General features: G+C 35.3%; 2 protein-coding genes across 3 annotated transcripts in view; one reads left to right on the top strand and one right to left on the bottom strand.

Annotated features, from left to right (window-relative positions):
* The window catches only part of pfkfb2a (6-phosphofructo-2-kinase/fructose-2,6-biphosphatase 2a), a 28,637-nt gene extending 18,317 nt beyond the window's left edge, over window positions 1–10,320 (bottom strand). The window contains exons 1-8 of one of the 2 annotated variants that reach the window (XM_082145631.1): window positions 10,167–10,320; window positions 9,920–10,052; window positions 6,844–6,969; window positions 5,069–5,165; window positions 4,187–4,253; window positions 3,068–3,142; window positions 2,865–2,921; window positions 1,910–2,034 (exon numbers count right to left, since the gene is read on the bottom strand). In XM_082145631.1, the coding sequence (XP_082001757.1) occupies window positions 1,910–2,034; window positions 2,865–2,921; window positions 3,068–3,142; window positions 4,187–4,253; window positions 5,069–5,165; window positions 6,844–6,969; window positions 9,920–9,977 (605 nt within the window). In that variant the 5' untranslated portion in view covers window positions 9,978–10,052; window positions 10,167–10,320. Of the gene's footprint in view, window positions 1–1,909; window positions 2,035–2,864; window positions 2,922–3,067; window positions 3,143–4,186; window positions 4,254–5,068; window positions 5,166–6,843; window positions 6,970–9,919 lie in introns of both variants that reach the window. The other variant, XR_014199806.1, reaches the window with a different exon arrangement.
* Window positions 10,321–11,946: 1,626 nt separating this feature from the next.
* Window positions 11,947–17,489, top strand: myl9a (myosin, light chain 9a, regulatory). The gene is given in 9 exon segments (XM_082145741.1): window positions 11,947–12,008; window positions 12,010–12,038; window positions 12,041–12,069; window positions 12,071–12,125; window positions 12,128–12,157; window positions 13,447–13,653; window positions 14,612–14,773; window positions 15,349–15,559; window positions 17,324–17,489. Coding segments are annotated over 8 exon segments (735 nt in total). The 5' UTR covers window positions 11,947–11,961; the 3' UTR covers window positions 15,525–15,559; window positions 17,324–17,489.
* Window positions 17,490–23,681: the final 6,192 nt, after the last annotated feature.

The following is a 23,681-nucleotide window of genomic DNA, read 5'->3' as shown; positions in this document are numbered from 1 at the left end:
GAGCATTTAAAGTGACAGACGACAAAACTGTGCTTAGGATAAACATTATCGTAATTATTATTATAGTTATCACTATAGTTATCATTCTTGGTGTGAACAGGTCTTTAAATAAAAAAATAAAATAAAAAATTATAATATATAAAATATATATATATGTGTGTGTGTGTGTGTGTGTGTGTGTATATATATGTGTGTGTGTGTGTGTGTGTGTGTGTGTGTGTGTGTGTGTGTGTGTGTGTGTGTGTGTGTGTGTATATATATATATATATATATATATATATATATATATATATATATATAAAACACACACACACATATACATACGTATATATATATATATATATATATATATATATATATATATATAGTATTACATTTAATAGTAGTTTAATTTAAATACCACTAAAATAACACTGTTGATTAAAACTAAACCTGTTAATTAAACCTGTTGATTAAAATTAAAACCTGTTGATTTTTTTTTAAGAATGTATCTTACAATAGTTAAATATTACAAATAAATCTCAGGAATAAATGGCTGTATAGGTTGTAAGTTGAATTTAACAGTTTTTAAGATGCTGGATTTAAAGTGATGGTTCCCCCAAAAATGAAAATTCTGTCATCATTTATTTTCAAGATATTCTAAACCTGCATTAATTTATTTATTCTTCTAAACACAAAAGAAGATATTTAGGAGAACATGAGTAATCAAACAGTTAAAGGGACCCATTGACATCCATAGTATATATATATATAATTTATTTTTTATTTTTTATACAGCTTTGGAACAACTTTAGGATGAGTAAATGACAAAATGTCTGGGTGAACTGTCCCTTTAAGCACTTTTACAGCCGAGAATAAAAGATAACCCAACATGTCTGAAGGCAAGGACAGATTTAATGGCCATGGCTCTGTCTGTAAGCTCTACAGAGATCTTGAATTTTCCCAGAAAGATTATCTCACGATGAAGCCAAAAGCAACGCCTGTGGAATTACAGAAATGCTTCTGACCGTCCAAACAATCCTTACAGGTTTTTCAAAGATTCTAGGTTGAGATTTGAATAGCCACATAATTTGAACGTAACCTAATCTACTAGAAGGTATTTACAGGTATTTATGACATGTTATTATCATCATTAAACAATAAACAAAACCACACGCTTACAAAGGAACAAAGTAAACTCAGCAGACTGTACTGAATCTGCACTGCTCTCTGCTGGAGGCTTTCTGACATGACAACAGAAAAGTTAAAGGGTTAGTTCACCCAAAAATGAAAATTCTGTCAGTAATTACTCACTCTCATGTTGTTCCAACCCTGTAAGACTTTCCTTCAGAACACAAATTAAGAAATTTTTTATGAAATCTGAGAGCTGTCTCACTCCTCCATAGGCTTCTAGGTAATCGATATCTGCCATCTCAGAAAAGTTAGTAGCGCACAAAAAGTATTCTCATCACTTGATAAACTTAAGGTTGAGCCACTGTAGTCACTTGGACTATTTTAAACATTGTCTTTACTCACTTTTCTGGTCCGGCAAGTTTCAATTACAGAGAAGCCTATGGAGGAGTGAGCCAGCTCTCAGATTTAATCACAAATATCTTAGTGTTCTGAAGATGAACGAAAGTCTTACAGGGTTGGAACAACATGAGGGTGAGTAATTACTGACAGAAGTTTCATTTTTGGGCGAACTAACCCTTTAAAGACACAGATGAAATGCTGAAATTGAATATTATCATATAGTTTCCCTAAAAAACTGTAAAATACAAAGAGAAACAATTTTATTTCATTTAAAAAATAAAAAATAAAACAGTTGCCCAAAGGAAAAGTCTCCTTCAAGATCAATCAGCTTCTAGATTATGTTTAATAAATGGATTGAAAGATATTTATAAAAAGAAAAATGAAAGTGTAAAGTTACTTGTCATGTTCATCTGGATCTAACGGCTGATATGTGACTTTGTAGCACTCGATTCTCTTCAGGAAATCCTCCATCACTTTCTCTCTGTGTCTCTCAGGATAATCCGGACTGGAAACCTTCACATCCTGATCCAGAATTGCACTGATATTAACTTTAATCAGCATCAAGATCATAGCTCATGTAGAATTTACATAAATACATAGTTGGAATTGTTAGGTGTTCCTTTTAATTTGTCCATTTTTAATCAATAACGATAATTTGAAATAATCTTTCAGTGTGATAAATATAGTTTTTTTAAACGTACAAATATTTCCATATAGTCTCAATTAATATGAGTGCATAAAAGCTGCATAATTATAATAAAACATTTCGTGTCATTTACCTTTAACAACATCTTATGATGTAACAGCAGTGATAAGCAGATGCAATTAAAGGGATGGTTCGGAGTAAAATCAACCTAGGGTCCTTTGCACCATGACCTCGAGCCAAACATTATAATTCGTCGTTACACTTCATCCTTATGCATCGGTTTCTGCCAGGACTTTTACGTGCTTTTCCCAAATCACTGAAGTGACGTCGACGTGCGGGTTAGCGGTAGCATTAGCCATCAGACAAGTGTTATTTAAATAAACTCCTGATGTACTTACAAACTTTCCAATGCCTCGTTTTATGAGTACAGAACCTATTTGTGCTACTGTAGAAGTTTGGTACCATTCTGGGCATTATTAGTGGGGTAATTTACGAGATACAGCCTTGGATCCATTAGCGCCTGCACTAAGACATCCGGCTGATATCTCTAAATAAGCTCTAACTTTAATAATGTTCAACCAAGGGAGAAAAGGCTTCTGGGGGGTGTTTGGCTCGAGGTCATGGTGCAAAGGACCCTAGGTTGATTTTACTCCGAACCATCCCTTTAATTGTCATGAATATGTATATTTCCAGCGTCGACACTCACCAGTATGTTGGCAGCAATGACTTCTGGGTCGTCACAGAGCGACTCAACAAAAAACACCTGGAAACAAAAGCAAAAATAATCACATCAAAGAGTGTCTCAACGTTTCTATACATGACCTCTGCAAGTTCTGTGTCTCCAGCGTAACCTGACCACTGCAACATTTCACACAACTGATCATATTTCAGCAAGCGACTGATATTCACCTTATACGCGTTCTCCAGCGCAAAACTCAGGATGAGGTTACGTCTCTCTCGCGTTGTGTTTGTGGCATCAAAAACCTGCCAGAGACAAATGCTTCATAAGACACATCACATCACATCACATCACACAATGAGGGATAAGTCAATCAATCATAATGGAAATATTAGAGCTATTCGTTTATGATACAACTGCAATTAGATTATAACAGGAAAATAGTTATTGTATTAATTGTAATGACATTGATTTATATGCTCTTTTTTTTATATGCTCAGTTATAGGTACAGATGCAGGGATGGAATATTGTCCAAAAAATGACAGCTAATATTTGAATATAAGCCTTTCTGATGAAAATGTGATGGCAGAACATCTCAAATTCATCCAAAATGCATTCATTCTTGAAAACCTTTGAAATTTAACTTCATGCATCCATTACAAATCAGCAAAACCCCATCTGAATAAAAGAGATGGAGGAAAGAAAGTGAAAAGAAAGAGACATGCATGATGATCTACTGATGTTAATCATTTTAGTATTATTTATATACTATTGTTGCATATATTAATCATTTGATAACGTTTTTCATTTAATATATATATATTATTTTAGCTTTATGTCAATAGATTTGTTAACTTTACTTAAAGCCCTTCTGTATAATGCATTATAAAGGTATTCATAGTGTACATTATAATGCTTATCATAAATAATTGTAACCAAAGTTAAAATGCATTATAATATTTTCAGATTCTGAAATTGATCGTTTGTCATGCGTTTTAATGCATTATACTATCTAAAGGTGTGTTCAATAATTAGATGTATTATAACTGTGGTTACAGTTATTCATAAGACCATACGATGCATTATAAGGTGCATTACAAGGCATAATTAATGAATTAAAAATACTTTTAGAATGCGTTATATAAAAAGGTTTTAAGTGTTAAAGTTTTTTTTTTTATATATAGTTTTATTTGAGGTTAACAATAACAAGACCTGATCTGATGCCACTATAAACTGTGAAACAACTGCATATTTATGCAACACAAAACAATACATGTTAATAATATTTGATGTAATCGATGGAGAAATTCTGGTTTGAGTGTGTAAACGTGTTCAGAGCAGAACTCACAGCGATCTGCCCTCCCTCCTCGCTCAGGTACGACTTCACATCCTCCAGAGCCACGATGGCACACTGTCTGAGAGACAAACACAAATCATGTAAAGAGGATTTCTTGTGCTTTCTGACATGTTCTTCTGTCTTCAGTGTGTAATGTTGCTGTTTGAGCATGAAAAAGCTCTGCAAAGTTATTCTCTATGTCAGTGTCACTGTTTCTGAACTCCCTGAAACGCCTCCATTGCATTTTTTTAAATGAAAAAAAGAAAGAAAAGAAAATGATTGTTTTTTAACTCAATTAACGAGACATGCTTTTTGATTATTAAAATTTAATTAAACTATTAAAATGGAATCCAGAAAACACAGAATTTGGCCAAAAAATAAATAATAATAATTGAATCTGAGAAAAAAAAATATTTCATATGGCCCTAAATATGTAATTTTTGTAAATATTGTAATAAATTATTGTTAAATTAAATTAAATGTTAAGTTTCTTGTAGAAGTAAATAGACATGCTTTTTGATTATTAAATATTTTAATTTAACCATTAAAATGGAGTCAAAAAAAGCAACCAAAAAAGAAGAAAAAACGGAATTTGGAAAAAAATGTATAAAACAGATTTCATAGGGCCCTATAAAGGTGCTCATAGTCAAATATATGAACAAAAAATAATAATTTGAACGTTCAAGCATGATAACCTATTCTAGCTGAGCCTAAAAACAAAATCAAGACTTTGTAAAAGGGCATAATAGGTCCACAAACAGTTTGATGAGAATATTACAATAAAGTCACATAATGCAACTCAGAACTTCCTCCCTGAACATTTCCTGACTGAAACGGCTTCAGGCGAGTCACTCTGTGTTTAAACCGTACACACAACGCTGGGGAAATACTTACTTCCTGATTTTCATGGCCTCTTCATTGTCATGACGGAAGAAGTCATAAGACTTGTACGACTGGACGGCCTCACGTCTGTAAACGCCCAGGTTAAAAACTGACAGAAACACACAACTGTTACCAACACACAACTGTTACCAACACACAACTGTTACCAACACACAACTGTTACCAACACACAACAGTCTTTTGGGAAACTTCAACGTAAAGACCCATTCACACTAAGAACGATTGCTATAATCTGTTTATCCTAAGCATAGTTTTGTCGTCTGTCACTTTAAATGCTCAAGCTTGTTACAGCAGGATGGATTCTGATTGGCTGCCAATGTTTTTATCATTCATTAGCGAGAAAAAATCGTTGTGAACGTGATTCCAGTTCCTCTGTGACGTTATCGTTATCGTCATGGTCTGGACTCTGCTATTCTTTTACATATAGAACGATTTTTACAAAACGAAATCTTCATCATTATAGTTGTTGTCCTTGGTGTGAACGGGCCATAAAGCTAGTATGATATTTAATAGGAGTACGAATGTTAGAAATGTTAAACTAGGGTTCCCACATCTTTTGAACAACAAATTTTCATGACGTCATTATTTCTGGATTAAGAGTCATTTCAAGCTGTATGAATATTGTAGAGCTGAAAAAAAAATATCTGATATCTTTTCCCTTAGTTTTACATGACAGTTGGAATCCTGTAATAATCATAATTCAACTCTTTTTCATTTCTTGTTCAATTTAAGAAATCATTTTGGTGTATCAACCCCAGGAATAATGATATTTCGCTGGCAGAATCGGTACAGAAGTATGCTGGAGCTGGACTGAAGTTGAATAAGCAGCGCCACTGAAAAGCAATCTGGTCTGTAAAGACACACTCACTCTCACTCTCACTCTCACTCTCGCACTCGCACTCGCACTCGCACTCGCACTCGCACTCGCACTCGCTCTCGCTCTCGCTCTCACTCTCACTCTCACACTCGCTCTCACACTCGCTCTCACACTCACACTCGCTCTCGCTCTCGCTCTCGCTCTCGCTCTCGCTCTCGCACTCGCACTCGCACTCGCTCTCGCTCTCACACTCACACACACTCACTCACACTCACACTCACACTCACTCTCACACTCACTCACTCACACTCACTCACTCACACACTCTCTCACACTCACTCTCACTCTCACACTCACTCTCACTCTCACTCTCACTCTCACACTCACTCTCACACTCACTCTCACACTCACTCTCACACTCACTCTCACTCTCACACTCACTCTCACACTCACTCTCACACTCACACTCACTCTCACACTCACTCTCACACTCACTCTCACACTCACTCTCACACTCACTCTCACACTCACTCTCACACTCACTCTCACACTCACACACTCACACACTCACACTCACACACTCACACACTCACACATGTAGTGTTTTCATGTTTTCAGACTTTCCATAGACATAATGATTTTTATACTGTACAAACTGTTTATTCTATTCCCTTACACTAACCCTACCCCTAAACCTACCCATCACAGAAAACTTTCTGCTATTTTACATTTTCAAAAAAACATCACTTGGTACGATTTATAAGCCGTTTTCCTCATGGGGACCAAAAAATGTCCCCACACGAACAAGGATTTCGGATATTGCCATCCTTGTGGGGACATTTTGTCCCCATAATGTAGGGTTTACCAGGCCACACACACACACTCACACACTCACACACACACACACACTCACACACTCACACACTCACACACTCACACACTCACACACCTTTCGTGGGAACCCCGATCCAGTTGAGGTAGCGCGTCAGCTTCTTAGATATGTAGGTCTTTCCTCTGGCGGGAAGGCCGATCAACACGATCACAGTGGGAGAGTTGGTCATGTATGAAGCCCATGCTATGACAACAAACACACACACATGATTTACTGCCAACAATGTTCTTCTCAGACTCAGAGCAGCACAAACCAGTATAACACAATCAGATAACACCATATTTATACTCATAACAGTCCCACACACTTCAGATGTGTCAGAGTTTCTCTACCGGTGGAAATCAGTAAGGATTTCACCGGGAACAAAGGCACTGCACTTTCATGCCGCTCAAGTTATTGACATTATTGCATAACCTTGTGAATTATTTATTAATGTAGCTTGTGGCTTCTTGCATTAATGGAATCACGTGTTTCTGAGAATGAAACTGCAACAATGAATTTCCATTTCCAACTCAGTGTTTTTGTCTTGTTTTCTGGTTTCTAGAAGCATTCCTAAATCAAGATGCATTTACATGAGAAGCAAAATGTCCTAAGATATACAGTTCTGATAACATTTTTTGGTTACACTTTATTTTAAGGTGTCATTGTTACAGTGTAAGTACTGAGTAATATTAAGCAACGACATGTACTTACTATAGGGTTAGGGTTAGGATTTGGTTGAGGATTAGTTGCATGTAATTATGCATGATTTACTGTTATTACCATGGTAAGTACATGTTACATGTAACAAGGACATTGTAAAATAAAGTGTTACCAATTTTTTTTTTTTATGGTGTAGGTTTAACAGGATAAAATGTCTGCCAATGGGGATTTTTTCTGATCTCATTGGCAGATTTTTTTTTTTCTCTTGTTTTAAGCATAAAAACATTTTTCATAAAACAAGATTTAAATTCTTGTCATTTTCAGTTTTGGAAAAAGTTACTTTTAAAAGTAAGGCATTACAATGTTGCATTGCTCCATAAAAACACAACTAATTGCGTTACTTAGTCACTTTTTATGTAAAGTAATGCGTCACATAACTTTTCTCCCCTGGGCTGGGCTGGGCTGGGCTGGGCTGGCTCGTTTGGTTTAAGTAACAAAAAAAAAGTTTTCTATTTTTGGCAAAAGTAAAGGCCCTTTCACACCAACAGTGAAATAAATAAGCCTCAGGCAGAAGGAAAGGCAAATGCATTACATTGTCTGGACCATAACAAACTAATTGAATGGACATTTTTGATATTGTATTCGTATGTTATGCTATGACCTCTCTAGAGGACACCAGGACCCATTTATTGAGAAAATTAAGACATGAATCGAATTTTTTTTTTTTTTTTTTTTCACAAATAATGTATTAGGTTTCAACCTTTGTTTTTATCAAAACTTTGTATAAAGATGATTCTCAACTAAGATTTAACAGAATGATTTGATATACCACTTTACTTTATGCAATGTGCGTGTAAACATGGCCATAAATGCCATTCCCATTCAATGCAATGCATCTATACAATGTAGGCGTGTAATAATGGGAATAATAATTTGGAATATTTTCGTAATAATAATATCTAAAATGTCATAGGAATATTGATAGATCATTTCTTTCCCTATTCACTTGTTGTGTCTCCCAGAATGCCTGATAAACATGATTGAAGTCCTGATGTCTCTACAGTGGTGGTCATTTATGAAATCAATGCCCTGTTTCTTAACAGAATTTCGGTCAGTCATATTCTGATTAGAAACCATAACATTTTCCTGAGATGCTGATTTTATGACAAACAATCTGAAAATGAGTCAGATTTAAATGATTATTTCAAACCATTATCATATTTCCATAAGAGTGCAACATTTGATCATTCAGTCATTTTAAAGTCCAAGGAGAGGGAGTTGCCATGGTTACACCTCCAAACATTTGGTATCTCTGCAAAGCCCTGAATGTGCTCTATACAGGACATCCAGACTTGAAACTGTGGCATGTATGTTGTCAGAGACATTCGCTAAAATATAACAGAGGATAAAACTCTATTGCTGGTTCTCTGGAGGATAGGGTTACTAAGGTGTTCGGGATGATCGCCAGGGTGTTGCTATGATGATCGCCAGGGTGTTGCTATGATGATCGCCAGGGTGTTGCTATGATGATCGCCAGGGTGTTGCTATGATGTTCTGGGTTGATCTGGGTTGTTGTTAGGTTGCCCTCTTTGATATTCTCTACTATTCATCAGTGTATTGCTCCACAGAAACATGACCCGACTCGCCATCTAATGGGCTTTACATTCCATAAAAACACTGTCTGGACCCAGAGCTCAAATTCCAATCTGATTTAGATTCTCTTTCAGCTTGAACGAACATGTTAAAGCTCAACTCTCTGCTCTGCGTTTGAATGACAGGCTCATTTTGTTAAAGTCCACCTTTAGTCAATCATTTTATCACATAAAACTCATCTTTGATCACCAAAATGACATATTTAAACGTGTTTGCCTTAGAATAGCTTGAATGTAACTCTAGACCCTTGCCTCATTTAGTATACGTGGTTATATGAATATGCAAATTAGCCCCGCCTCCACTCACACCAGCTCAGAGATCACACATTGATCTGATTGGTTACAAGGTAGTTTGTGACGTCAGAAACACCAGCGATTTCAAAGCGTGTCTTTGGTTCACTGCAGTTTTAAGGAGAAAATACTCAGCAGTGCTGTCCACTTATGAATTTACACATGCTTTGTCTTAAAACATATTAATAAAACCACATAGACACATAAACAACATTAAAAACGGGATTTTCACCACAGGGGGACTTTAAACTACAGCTAGTTTTGAAGTGCAGATAAGGGCTCTTTGCACACTATACTGGGATAGAAATTATGTTTTTACAGAAACATACATTCATAACCACATCAATACACTCTAAATGAGCCATTTAATAAGCATTTATAATTCATAACTGCAAATTCAAAAAAGCATACCTTATAGCGTCTAATAATTGGGTAGTGACCAAAAGGTTACCAGTTTGAATCCCCACAAAGGTTGATCCACCATTGAACATTTTTTAAAGACACAGGGTAGGCTACTAAAATTAGCACAAATAATAATAATAACTCACAGCATTTCTTCTCATTGACTCTGGGCTCCGCCTTCTTGCTGTCATTTGAACTGTCCATGACTTTGATATGCAGCTTGACGGACAGGTGTGAGGCTCAGCACAGGTGATCAGAGGTCAGTAGAGGTCAGTCCACCTGCGCAGGTATCACGCAACTCGAGATAAGATCATTAATGGCCTGGTATCATTCCACATCTGCTGCTTTATTAGTCTCCGAGAGTTATTAAAAACCAAAGCTGCTTTTACTAACCCTGCATCGGAGAGGACTCAAACGCACGGCACATTTTCCATTCAAACTCAGCTAAAAAAAAAAAATCCTATAAGAGCTCTGGAAAAGAGAAGATTTGATGTGACCGCTGCGATTCAGGAAGTGTGTGTGTGTTTGTTGGAGCTGCCCACGGCAAAAGATCCAACCCCTAGAAAAAGAATAAATGCTAGAACGGTGAATAGCATCATGAGTAACAGAATGGGCGGAGTTAGCGGCACAGATCTTGTCTGTGATTGGTCAGGCGCGATGGGTGTAAATAATAATTATTTTATCTTTACTTTTCATTGTGTTTTTTACGATTTGACACTATTAATGTTTCTCGGTATCATTATTCAGGTGCACAAAAATGTCCAGAACACTTCTGGGGGAAAAAAACATTGTCTCGTGATACATGTTACTTTTCACAGCGCTGATTAACTGGATGAGGCTTTTCAAAACAATTTTGTAGTTGAGAGTTGCGCGCATTTTTATCTGTGTGTTAGGTATAAATAAATGAAATAATTTTTTTTAAGTTTTGGCTATTTTTAAAGTTTTGGTTAACAAATGTCTCTAGTAAAGAGGATTAAATGATGAGATGAGCATTATTCAAGGATTCAGACCGGTGAGCCGTAAAGCGCCCTCTGTAGGAAGAACATCTGTGATTAATGATAAGCCAGTAAGATTTGCCGCTCAACGTCTGAACCAATCACTGCGATGAAGATGCTGGGGGCGGGGTTTATTGCGCTAATCTGATTGGTTACACTTTACATCAATCAGAAAGTGTGAGGTGCCATCGTGCCAGAGAAGCAATGTAATATCTAGCGGTTATGATGGCAGATTAATTACTTTATTAAATTAAAACATCTAAAACCTTCCCTTACGAAAATTAACCATGGTTTTTATTATAGTAAAAGTGTAGCAACCATGTTTTTTTGGCGGATTGATTGATTGACAGTTTTAATACAAATGGTTACTAGTGTAGCAAGGCCATGGTTCATTTGTGATTACCATGGTTTAACTACAATAATAACCATGTTTTTTGGTTTCATTTGTAGTAAAACCATGGTTAATTTTCGTAAGGGTTAGGCTTTGTGTATAATACTTGAGTATTGAGGATGAATGTTGTTTAGTCTTATATAATTAAGGACAGTGTCAAATCTCCTTTATTTCTATAGCGCTTTATACTATACAGATTGTTTGTAAGCAGCTTTGCAGGGATAAACAGGAACATAATGATTCAATGATGCAAACAGAGTTCAATTCTGCCATAAAGCAGCTCTAAAAAAAGACAATAGTGTCATTGTTCAGCTGAACATTGGTGTAGACTTACATTGATATTGGCTTTCTTCCCCCAAAAATATGGAAAAATACTGTGTGAACTTTTGCAACATCACCTAGTTGTTTTATTTATGCAATAAATGCAGTAGCTTTGTGCACACGGTGTTAAACAATGTAAAACAATAGACACTGCTTGCAGCAGGAACATTTTTATAGCTCTCCAATCATTTGTGTATATAAATATTTGAGAAGAAGAAGAAGAAGAACGAAGATATATCTCTGTTACCAAGCCAGCAGCTCATGATACATTTGCATTTTTTTTTCTTCCCCCCTCTAATGCAAATCCCTCAGCAGGGCCTGAAATGACTTTAGAAAGCCGGCCTGTGCTGGTCTTCATCTGCACTGGCTGCCAAAGGAAATGTTTCTTTTGTCCTGCACACTTAATCATTTATTTGCTAAATAAGGCCTCGTTCTGGCCAGACCCGGGCCATTGTGAAAACGCTCTGCTGTTTCTCAGGATATGCGAGGTCTGCGGCTCTCAGATTCCTTTGCCTTGTATGGCTACAGGCTCCAGACGGGAGGCTGACCTCATTGGCCGCTCAGGAACAGGGAGGTGTGGAGAAAAGCCTGAAAAACCAAACAAACTTCCCTTCAGCCCAAAGAGGAACAGATCCAACACACACGCCGTTCTCCACCGTCTTCAACAGCTAAACCAGGTACACTTACTCTAAGAACTGTCAATCGTTGTTGGTTTTGTTAATGGTTAACAGATAAAATACACTTTCAGTCTGAACAGTACTGGCAGAGAACATGCATAGTTTCAAAACTGATTATATATGATATTTTACATTTGAAATATGTAAAGTCTGAAATGGGGTTCTGTTCACATATAACAATAAACATTTTATAATTCAACATCAAGATTTTGGGTGACACTTTATTTTACTGTTGCATTTGTTACATGTAGCTACTATCGCTATAAATTATGCATAATTAGATGCAATTAATCCTAAGCCTATAGTAAGTACATGTAGTTAAATATTATTACTCACACTGTAAAAAAAACATGTGGCTGCGATTAGTTATAACAACTTCAAATTTGTTGAGATAACTTAAATATCGAACTTAACTAAAGCTAACTAAACTTAATATTTTAAGTCAAGCATGAACACATACTTTTTAAAGTTGAAACAATGTTTGATTTTAAGTTGTGATAAATAATCGCAGCAATTTTTTTTTACAGTGCAGTACGTAAATGTATAATTACACTGTAATACTGATACCTTAACCGATACCTGTATAAGTGAAATAAGTGTCACCATTTTCAGTCTTTACTGGCTTGATTTAGTTGGCCTTGCGGTTTGATAAATAAATTGTTTTCAGTAAAATATTCCATCCAAGTTTTAGATGAATTATAGCGTGTCACACCGCAGGATTCTGCTGGAACATCTTGAAAATTCATGTAAATTTAATGTCAAATGCATAAAACGTGCTTCTAACTATTATGATATAAGACTGGATGCATATTTCATACGCATTTCGTACATATTTTCCCACCGAATAAGATTGAAAACACACTCTAAAAAATGCTGGGGGGTTTTAAATCCCTGATGGGGTCGTCCCAAACATGGACTGAAACAACACAGCATTTTTCCGAGTGTACTTCATCTGTAACACTTAACAATAAGGTTAGTTGGTTAACATTAGTTAACTACCTTAGTTAACATGAACTAAGAATGAACAATACTTCTTCAGCACTTATTAATTTTAGTTAATATTAATTATAACATTTACTAATACATTATTAAAATCAAAGGTTGTATCTGTTAACATTGAAATGTATTGTTCATGTTAGTTAATGCATTAACTAATAAAGAAGCTTATTATAAAGTGTTACCACTTCATCCATCGTTGTCGATGGCATTGCTCTATTGCATTGCATTTCCCTCCAGACTGCGATAAGGCGACTCTAATGACTTTAATCTCGCATCTCTTCCTTCTGCAGAACCAAACCCAACAGTCAAAATGTCTGCAGCCAAGCGTGCCAAAGGAAAGACCACAAAGAAGCGCCCGCAGAGGGCCACCTCCAACGTCTTCGCCATGTTCGACCAATCACAGATCCAGGAGTTCAAGGAGGCCTTCAATATGATCGATCAGAACAGAGACGGCTTCATCGATAAGGAGGATCTTCACGACATGCTGGCCTCTCTCGGTAATATAGATACATAATGGTTTTATATAACATGGGAAATAACTTCAGTGTACTCAACAGATGCTTTAAGGTACATCTTTTTACTTTGGTCCTGTAGGTTCAACGGGCTGAAGTATGATTTTATATATAAAAACCTAAAGCTATACACACATTTATGAACTATAGTCATACGTTTTTTTGCTCAACCTCAATAAAACCACCGCAGTAAAATTCTCCGGACTCTCTAGGTCAATAGTTATAAAAAAATGTTTTTTATCTTTACCATTTGGATAACTATAATGGGGTCATTTATAAAATGGGCGTGGTCAACTGTACACAATGTAGCTCCGCCTCTTTTCAGCGCTCGTTGTGTTCTGTGTTCCGGTTTGTGTTTCCACAGCATGAAGGCAAGATCTTACGGATTTATGAATGAAGCGTTTGTTTTAAAATCTTCCCGGTATATATATATTTATATATATATAAGGTAGTTATATACATAATACATACATACATACATATATATATATATATATATATATATATGTTTATTATTTTTTTAATAATGATTATTTTTATTTTTTAAAATATACTTAATTTTTATTTTGAATTTAGCCTGAAAGAAAGTAGGTAAGAACAGGGTTTGTAAGATTAATGCAATATCTTTTTTCCCTATTATTATTATTTTTTAAATATGCTTCGTTTTTCGGCTAAAATATGACCTCATGTAAAATGAGGTTTTGTAGGATTCCTCCAATAATGTCTTTTGTCAGTAATATTTTGCAGGCCAAATAACATACAAAATATAAACCATTTGTCATCAACCACACTGGAATGATTTTACCAACACAAATGAAACTTCGAGCGGGACAGTGAAGTTGATGTGTGTGTGTGTGTGTGTGTGTGTGTGTGTGTGTGTGTGTGTGTGTGTGTGTGTGTGTGTGCATGTGAGGGCTTATACCAATGTGATTGTTTGATCCAGGGAAGAACCCGTCTGACGAGTATCTGGAGGGAATGATGAGTGAAGCTCCGGGTCCCATCAACTTCACCATGTTCCTCACCATGTTTGGAGAACGTCTGAACGGGACCGACCCTGAAGACGTCATACGAAACGCCTTCACGTGCTTCGATGAAGACGCTTCTGGTACAGCGAGGACTTTAATCTGGCAGACAAATAACGTGTTCAAGTGTTAATAAACTGCATTGCACCATCTCAAGCTAAATGAATGCATTTTAATATATGTCGGGGTGTAATTATTCCCTCATAAAGTTCACAGGATTGACAGTTTCAGAGTTGAATGACTTTAACAACTTCTTGAATAGTTCATATTAAAATGTACAGCATAGGTTAAAGGCATAAGTCTAAGAAATTATAGCAAAAATGCACTATATATATATATATTTTTTTTTTTTACATAAATATTTTTCTTTAGATTTTTGGGCTTAAATATGACCTTGAAATATCACTAAAACCATATATTCATTATTCCCAAAACCTAAACATGATTATTATAGTTAACTAAAAACCATAAAATCCCCCCAAAAAATCCTAAAAAAAATAAAGAATAAATACTTATTTTGTTTTTTTAAAAATGTGTTTAGTGTTGTGTTTAGTCGACTGACCCTGACATATTTTGAAAAGGTTTTTTTGTTTTTTTTTACTGCGCTCTTAAATGGTTGTGATGTTGCCATAAGCCTGTAATCTGCCGTGTGTAACAGGTTTCATCCACGAGGATCATCTCCGAGAGCTGCTGACCACCATGGGTGATCGTTTCACAGATGAAGAAGTGGACGAGCTCTTCCGAGAGGCGCCGATCGACAAGAAAGGGAACTTCAACTACGTCGAGTTCACTCGCATCCTCAAACACGGCGCCAAAGACAAGGACGACATGTAAAAACCTGCAGCCAGATTCATTTAGCAACTTATTATGTATGTACTGATCCCTTACATCTAATGATGTTGATGATCCAGTAGTTCAGTTTTATCACTTTATCACCAGTGGTTCCCTCTAGATTTTCCTATGCGTTTTTATAATGAGGGTTTTCAATAAGGTCTGTGGTAAACATAACTTAATCTTACTTGAACGTTTTGCTCTACAATGTAAACTACACACTATCTAGAATCTAAAAAGCAAATTTTGAAGCTGTTGTTTTTTTTTTTTTTTTTTTTTTAGGCTATGTTTTTTAATAACTAGATAAGGACATTTGAGGTGTGAGTGTTTACGTTGTAGGACAAAACTCCTAAGTAGTGTCAAGTTATTTTTACCACAGACCTTATTTTGCTCATAAACTGGAAAACATTTAGCGGGAACTTGTGGCGATTACTGGCCGTTCACACAATACGTGTATTTTTTTATTCCACTGCGCTACATTTCCACTGTTTTTCAATATAAACACACTAAAAATGAAAATGATCCCATGATATACTCACCCTCAAGCAGGTGTATATGACTATCTTCTTTCAGACGAACACAATCGGAGTTATATTAAAAAATATCCTGGCTCTTCCAAGCTTTATAATAGTTGTGAATGGCGGTCCTGATTTTGAAGTCCAAAAAAGTGCATCCATCCATCATAAAAGTAACCCATACGGCTCCAGGGGGTTAATAAACGCCTTCTGAAGCAAGCGATGGGTTTTTGTAAGAAAAATTTCCTTATTTAAAACTCCAAACTAAAACAACTAGCTTCCGGCAGACGGCCTAGGCAAGTCGACTTCAGCCAAAAGCGTATATGACGCGATGTAGAGGAGTAGCGTAAGCTTTGATGCCTCTCGCGGTTCAAACAAACAGGGCTGGGCAACAAACTCAAGCTCCTCTTCTCTTCTATCGAAATCTTCTGATATATTTCTTTAAAAAATTCTCATTTGAGACTTTTAATTCGTGACTGTTGTTTTGTTTTGCTCTATCCTCTGCGCTTCCGTGTACATCAAGCGTCAGGTCTATCGCCGTAAATCGATGCGTACGGCCGTCTGTCGAAATCAAGTTATTTTATTCAATAAAGTTATAAATATGGATATTGTTCTTACACAAACGCTCTACAGTGGAGGGGATACACCGCTCTACAGTCATTTGAAAGTGATTGCAGTACCAGTTTTGGCCACAATCTTACATACGGTTCCTTTAAATTTATCATACAAGGAAAACGTATTCATCTACAAGGAAAAACGCCGTAAATAACGTTCGCTTTTGTGCAATTAGAACGTCCTGTTTTACAGCGTCTTGTGGCGAGCCAAACGGCATAAAAAGCGCCGCATTTCACAAACACTAAAGCGCCGTCTAATGCACACTTATTTTTTTACAGCGTTTGGAGTGTATTTGACGGCACTAAAACCACTTTTATGTCAAAAGGGCGTTTTGGATGTAAACGCGATTCATCTATTGCGTAATTCTGACCCTTTTGGCTTGCCATATCTTTAAGTGTTAATTGTCTTTTGTAAAGTCTGACACGGCGCTCGAAGCGGCTTGCGCTTTCTTTCGTTCTACTGACCTGTGTCTCGCGTCTTTAAGAGCAAATATATGTTCTGTGTGAACTGGCACTCAGTTTTCCGGGTTTTGACGTCATCGCTCTATAAGAAAACCCACTGCAATGCACTAGAAACCAGTGTCATATATTTCACATTGTGAGTTGTGCACATAGGCTACTTCCCAAAATAAAGATCCAGTATTTGACCTGTTTTATTTCTTTGTCTCTCCAGATAAACCTGTGTAAGTTATCAGACTGAATCTGCTGAAGACAAAAACAGTCCTTCACATGAAGAGAAAGATATGAAGTTATCAAAAAGATATCAAGAAGTCCAATCTCCACAATGTCATTTTGCTGAATTTCTCTATTGAAAATAAAGTTTGTACATTTGAGAATAAGTTCTATAAGAATCTGACTGAATCATTATTTGTTCTGCAAACGGGTCGTCACGTGGGCCGATACAAGCATCGTTTTAAACAGAAATACAAAGTATTTCTGCAGCATCACACAAAATTTAACACAAGATAAATAGGTTTTACAGCTTTTAAAACAAACAATTCAATCACATTTTACTTAAAAATCGGTGAAATATGAGCAAAGATTTCATGAGATGGACTCACTGTAAAAAAAAAAAAAAAAAAAAATCTCCCAGTTCAACTTGAAAATTAAACAACAACAAAAAAAAGTTTAGTTGCCACCTTAAATTTTTAAAATATAATAAAAAATTTATTTAAACTAATTAAAAAATAAATAAATATTGTCTATAGTTTAAACTTGAACAAAACAAACAAATTTCCAATTGTTTAAATTATTTTGATGATTTCATCGTGGAAAAACATATGTTGTCATGACTTATTGATCATATCATTTTTTACAGTGCTGAACAATAATAAATGAACATGAACAATATAAAAGCGATGCCACGCGATAGGGCTCGAGGAACAAACACTCCATCCGCTGTTCTGCTGTTCTTGTTAAATAAAACTTTATTTTGATTGTAAAAGAAATATTCCCACAACAATCCTACAATCTACAGAGTGTAACATTGTATATCTATATTACTTTAAAACATGTCAGTTCTGAAAAATAATAACCATCAATGATAGATATCTATAGTAAATCTCTCTTTCTCTGGACTTTGGAGACGTAAGGATGAGATTTGGACCTGTATGCATATTGAATTCACTGATCGGAGATCAGATTTCATGTGTTCATTATTATATTGGTGCTCAAAACCAAACCACACAGAGAAATTCATCAGTGTTAAACCAGTTAATCGTGTTCTGGCACTTTCCACAAAAGGGGTAATGCTTAAATCTCTTTAATGAAGTCATTTGGTCGGAAGGTTTAGTGAAAGGAGGAGCTTACGACCTCAAAATGACAAACTACAATTTTCCATTCTTTCTATAAAAGGTTTGAAATCTATTTCACATACATATACATACATACACACACACACACACATATACATACATACATATATACACACACACACATATACATACATACATATATACACACACACACATATACATACATACATACATACATACATATACACACACACACACACACATACATAATATATATATATATATATATATATATATATACACACACACACACACATACATATATATATATATATATATATATGTCCCGTCTAATCGATTAATCGCATCTAACATAAATGTTTGTAAATACAGTATATGTGTGTGTGTGTGTGTGTGTGTGTGTGTGTATATATATATATATTTATTTATATATGTTAATATTAGTGCTGGTCAATGATTAATCACATCCAAAATAAAGTTTGTGTTTACATAATATATGTGTGTGTACTGTGTATAATTACTTTGTATATATAAATACACACACATGCATGTATATATTTAAGAAAAATGTGTTATTTATATATAAAATATTTATATTTATATATAATATAAATTATGTATAAATATATATACAGGATATACATGCAAATATTTCATATATATATATATATATATATATATATATATATATATATATATATATATATATATATATATATATATATATATATATATATATATATATATATATATATATATAGATAGATTAATCTCATCTAACACAAGTAAATATGTGTGTGTATGTATGGTATGGTATATACATACTGTATATGGTATATATGATGTAATTTCCTGTGTGTCACAATTTTATAGAATATTAAAATGTTGTCATTTGGAGGAAGATCATGAAAATTTTAGCCAGTTAAATAAAAATACATTAATTAAAATGTATATTTGTATCTATATTGAATACAGCATATCTGTAGTTTGAAACTAAGTGACAATTAAACACAAATTTGCCGCCCATTAATGGAAAGTGCCATTTACCACTAAAACAGTTCATTTAACCCTGGTTTTTCACTATAAACACACAAACAAAAGTGCAAGAAACAACCTGATGGATTGAACAAATGTTGTGCATGAAAGCGTCAGTATCGGCCCTCTACGTCTACAATATTTCTCTCCAAAGTTGGCATAAAAACAAAAACATGACAATGTAAAGTACATTTGATTTTTGTCCATTAGCATCTGACACATACACACATATACACACACACACACACGTGTGTGTATATATACAACAATATCCTTTCAATAAAATCTGAGGCATCACATGTAAAAAATAAAATAAAACAATAAAATATACAAAGGCAGGGGAGATGTCCACTGAAAGTCCATAAGTGTGTTCAGTCCAGTTTAGCCCTATTAAGATTCAATGTATTTGAGTTCACTGATATTCAATCCAAAGCAAATAATCAATCCTTCCACCAGAACACAAAGGTTTGAAGACTCTGATATTGCTGACATGCAGAGTTCAGAAATTTGTGCTGAGTTTCAGTATCTGTTGGAAAAGCAGGTCAGGAAACTTGAGAACGCAAAACAGACAAGCTGAACATCATGAACAAGAACAAACAGGCTGAAAATGTAAAGTCACCGTTCACACGACTGGACGATCTATGACAAACAGTAACATAAGATGCTACTTTATTGCTCGAGTCAATTGTGTAAAACGTTTGATGAATCCGAGCATTCTGAGCTGTGATTGGTCCAGAAGTTCATTAAGACAATTATTCCTATCCGTCATAAAATGTCATGCGTACAAAAACAACTGTGGTCAGATAATAAAAAAAGTCAATATGCAACCTGAATGTGAATGATTCAACTACTCTTAACAAATGATATGTTTAAACAATATCGCTACTGTTTAAACAATAACATTTATTAATATTTGCTATGTTTCACCTGTTTCACTTGAAACGGGCCTTGAAAAAGAGCCGCTTCCCCCGCCATCACGCCTCACACACACCAGGGGCGGAAATGATCGGGGCTTGAGGCAAAAATGCCACCAAAATTAATACAAAATACTCCCTAAATTCAAGATATATAGGGCAAAAATTTTTTATGAGTTATTGTTTTTCAATTTTATAATAGCCCATATTTATATGTTTATAACTGAGAATGTCGTTTTCCCGAATATCAGCACTATTGCAAACGTGAAGCCTACTGATTTTATACAACAGTCCAGAGCTAAAAAATATGTGGCGTCTGAAAGTGAAAGTTGTGTGTAAATGTACGTTTTTGATAAACTTTTTCCACTTTTGATGTTATTTCTAACGAGAAATTACTATTGTAGCAATTAAAAACCAGCACCAACGCTTGCTCATTTTTGTTGTAGATCATTAAACCTAAAGTTCGATCACACAAAGAACAATAACTATGTTGTGTCCACACTAATGCATGATATCGTTGTTTATTATACGTCTGTCACTTTAAATGCTCGAGCTCTTTCACACAGGATGGATTCTGATTGGCTGTGTATGTTTTATCGGTCATTAGGGGGGAAAAAATCGTTCTGAAAGTGATTCCAACGATAATTTATCGGTGCCGTTATCGTTACAGTTGTGGCGTGGACTCTATTCGTTTATATTTAGAACGATTTTTTTTTTTTTTTACTATATCGTTAACTTTATAGTTATCGTTCTTGGTGTGAAAGACTGTCCGCACTTGCCCAGATGTCAATGAACACAACATTATGAGATCGCTGGATACTAATAAACTTGTCAAGACTCCATTATCAGAAAGCTAATCTCTAAACGACAAAATCGGAGTAATAAGTGTTAAATATTTGATTGTAAATAATGCGTGGATAGTGGTATATAGAACGCGTTTATAAATGCCACTATTAAGAGTGAAATTATATGAGTTAACATTGTTAAATATAACAGAGATGAGAATCGCAGTCACATATACAATATGTTAATTGTGTGTCCGCTGAAATTTAGTTCGGAACAGATGCAAAGAAACGGACAGCAAAATTTATATAAACAACTTTCAGAATCTAAAATTGCATTGGATTTATTCGGATTTGAGGAATATCAGTGCATGTAAACATTCCCATAAAACAGTCATATTTTACTCACCCTCGTGCCGTTTTTGACTCTTTTGCTCGCCAGGACTGCAATATGTGATCAAACAATTACAGGGAAAACAGTATGACTGTGAATTATTATTAATAATATATGTTTTCTATGTGAATGTAATTTATTCCTGTGGTCAAAGCTGAATCTCCAGCATCATTACTCCAGTCTCCTTTATCCTTCAGAAATCATTCTAATATGCTGATTTGATGCTCAAGAAATATTTCTTACTATTATCAATATGTTGCCAGTTTTTCTGCTTAATAAAAACCGTAATCTTTTTTGCAATAATACTTTTTAAGGGTTATTTGATTAATAGAAAGTTCAAAAGAACAGTATTTATTTAGAAATATAATTATTTTGTAAGATTATAAATGTTTTTACTACCACTTTTAGTCTTTTTAAAAGCCTTATTTATCCCAAACCTTTGAATGGTAGAGTTTCTCAGTTTCCAAAAAAATGACATCCACTATATAAGTATAATGGCCTATTGCGAGAAGACAAGGAGGGGCTGCTAAAATCCAGATCTTAAGAAAACTGAATCCTTCGTGTTCATGCCTCAGTCATCATCATCATGTGAACAAAGAAAAGATTTTATGAACATGACTCACGTTCTTCTACATGTTGAGTTCAAACTGAAGCAAGTCTGAACTTCTCACACACACCACACAAACCATGAGAATCAAGCTTCTGAAACACTGGGATCTTCTCAGTCAGAACTTTATAACAAGGAGAATTTTCATTTATGGGTGAACTATCCCTTTAACGCTTGTAATGGAATACAAACTCTGAAAAATGTATGAATTATTAATAATAGTGCCATCTAATCTCCTGCATAAACACGCTCTCACCATTTAAACAATTTTCCTCCAGCTTCAGAAAATGGTTTGCTTGTGAACTAAAGGCCTCATGAACACTGCTGGCCAAAAAATAAAATAATAATAATAATAAAAGTCTCTGTTTGGATTTAAATAGGCAAATGCTTCAGAGTCTATGATTGGATCATTATTGCAGTGATTATTATGTTTGGGAACAGTTCTTCTAAGCCTAATTGATGGAGTGTGTAGCTTTTCATTTCTTAAACAACCGTGTATGAAGGTTGCGTAAACATTATGGCCATATTTCAGGATGACATTACAACATTTATTTCCATGAAGTCAAGATCTTGTATAGTCAATGCAAGACTCCAGCACTCTGTAAAGTCTCCTCCGGTACATCCCAAAGACTGTCAATGAATTTAAAGGGATACTTCACCGATTAGCATTAAGCTTTGTATCAGTAGAAAGCCGGTAGTATTTTCGAATGCCCGTGTTTCCCTCCCTCATGTCCCCCTGAGACGAGAGATTTCTGTATTGTGTGTCTGGAAAAAAACGTCAGATGACGCAAAAATCGTAATTTAGCGTCATGATCATCGGAGGCTTGTTTGTCCAGAGGCGAGAGACTACAGCCAGTAGGAGGAGCTCGTTCCGCATGTCTTCAACCCGCCCATAGGGGGATCTCACGATAAAACGCCGTCTTTTCAGTTTCCAGTCGACTAGTAGCCTAGCTGTATCATTTCTCCCGATACTGCCCTCTGTAACCGGTAGGCGTGGCTTGGGCGTGTCCTCGTAGGGAAGCGAAGCAAGTGCATTCTGGGAGTCGTTGTCTTTCATCCACATGAGCCAAAAATACATTTTCTGTCTTTTCTCAGTCTAGAAGGCACCAACTTCTAAAATAATTTCACATTTCTACTACATAAATGACCCAATTTCAATACACAGGTGAAATATCCCTTTAAGCTCTGGAAATGATTCATGCTCCCAGTCCCTCCCAACTATTCTTTCACAATCTGAGCCTGATGAATCTTGACATGGTCAACCTGGAATATGGCCATGATGTGTCTTCATACACGGTTGTTTAAGAAATGAAAAGCTACACACTCCATCAATCGGGGTTAGAAGAACTGTTGCCAAACATAATAATCACTGCAATAATGATGCAATCATAGACTCTGAAGCATTTGCCTATTTAAATCCAAACAGAGACTTTTTTCTTTTGGCCAGGAAGTGTATATTAGGATTATCTGTAATTCGGCACATGAACAAACCGGCAGTTATTCTCCGAGATCTGAAAGGTGAAG

Source organism: Leuciscus leuciscus (assembly GCF_965113295.1).
Source record: "Leuciscus leuciscus genome assembly, chromosome: 18".
Taxonomy (NCBI): Eukaryota; Metazoa; Chordata; class Actinopteri; order Cypriniformes; family Leuciscidae; genus Leuciscus; species Leuciscus leuciscus.
Note: the sequence above shows the minus strand (reverse complement) of the source record. Positions and strands in the feature narration are given on the sequence as shown.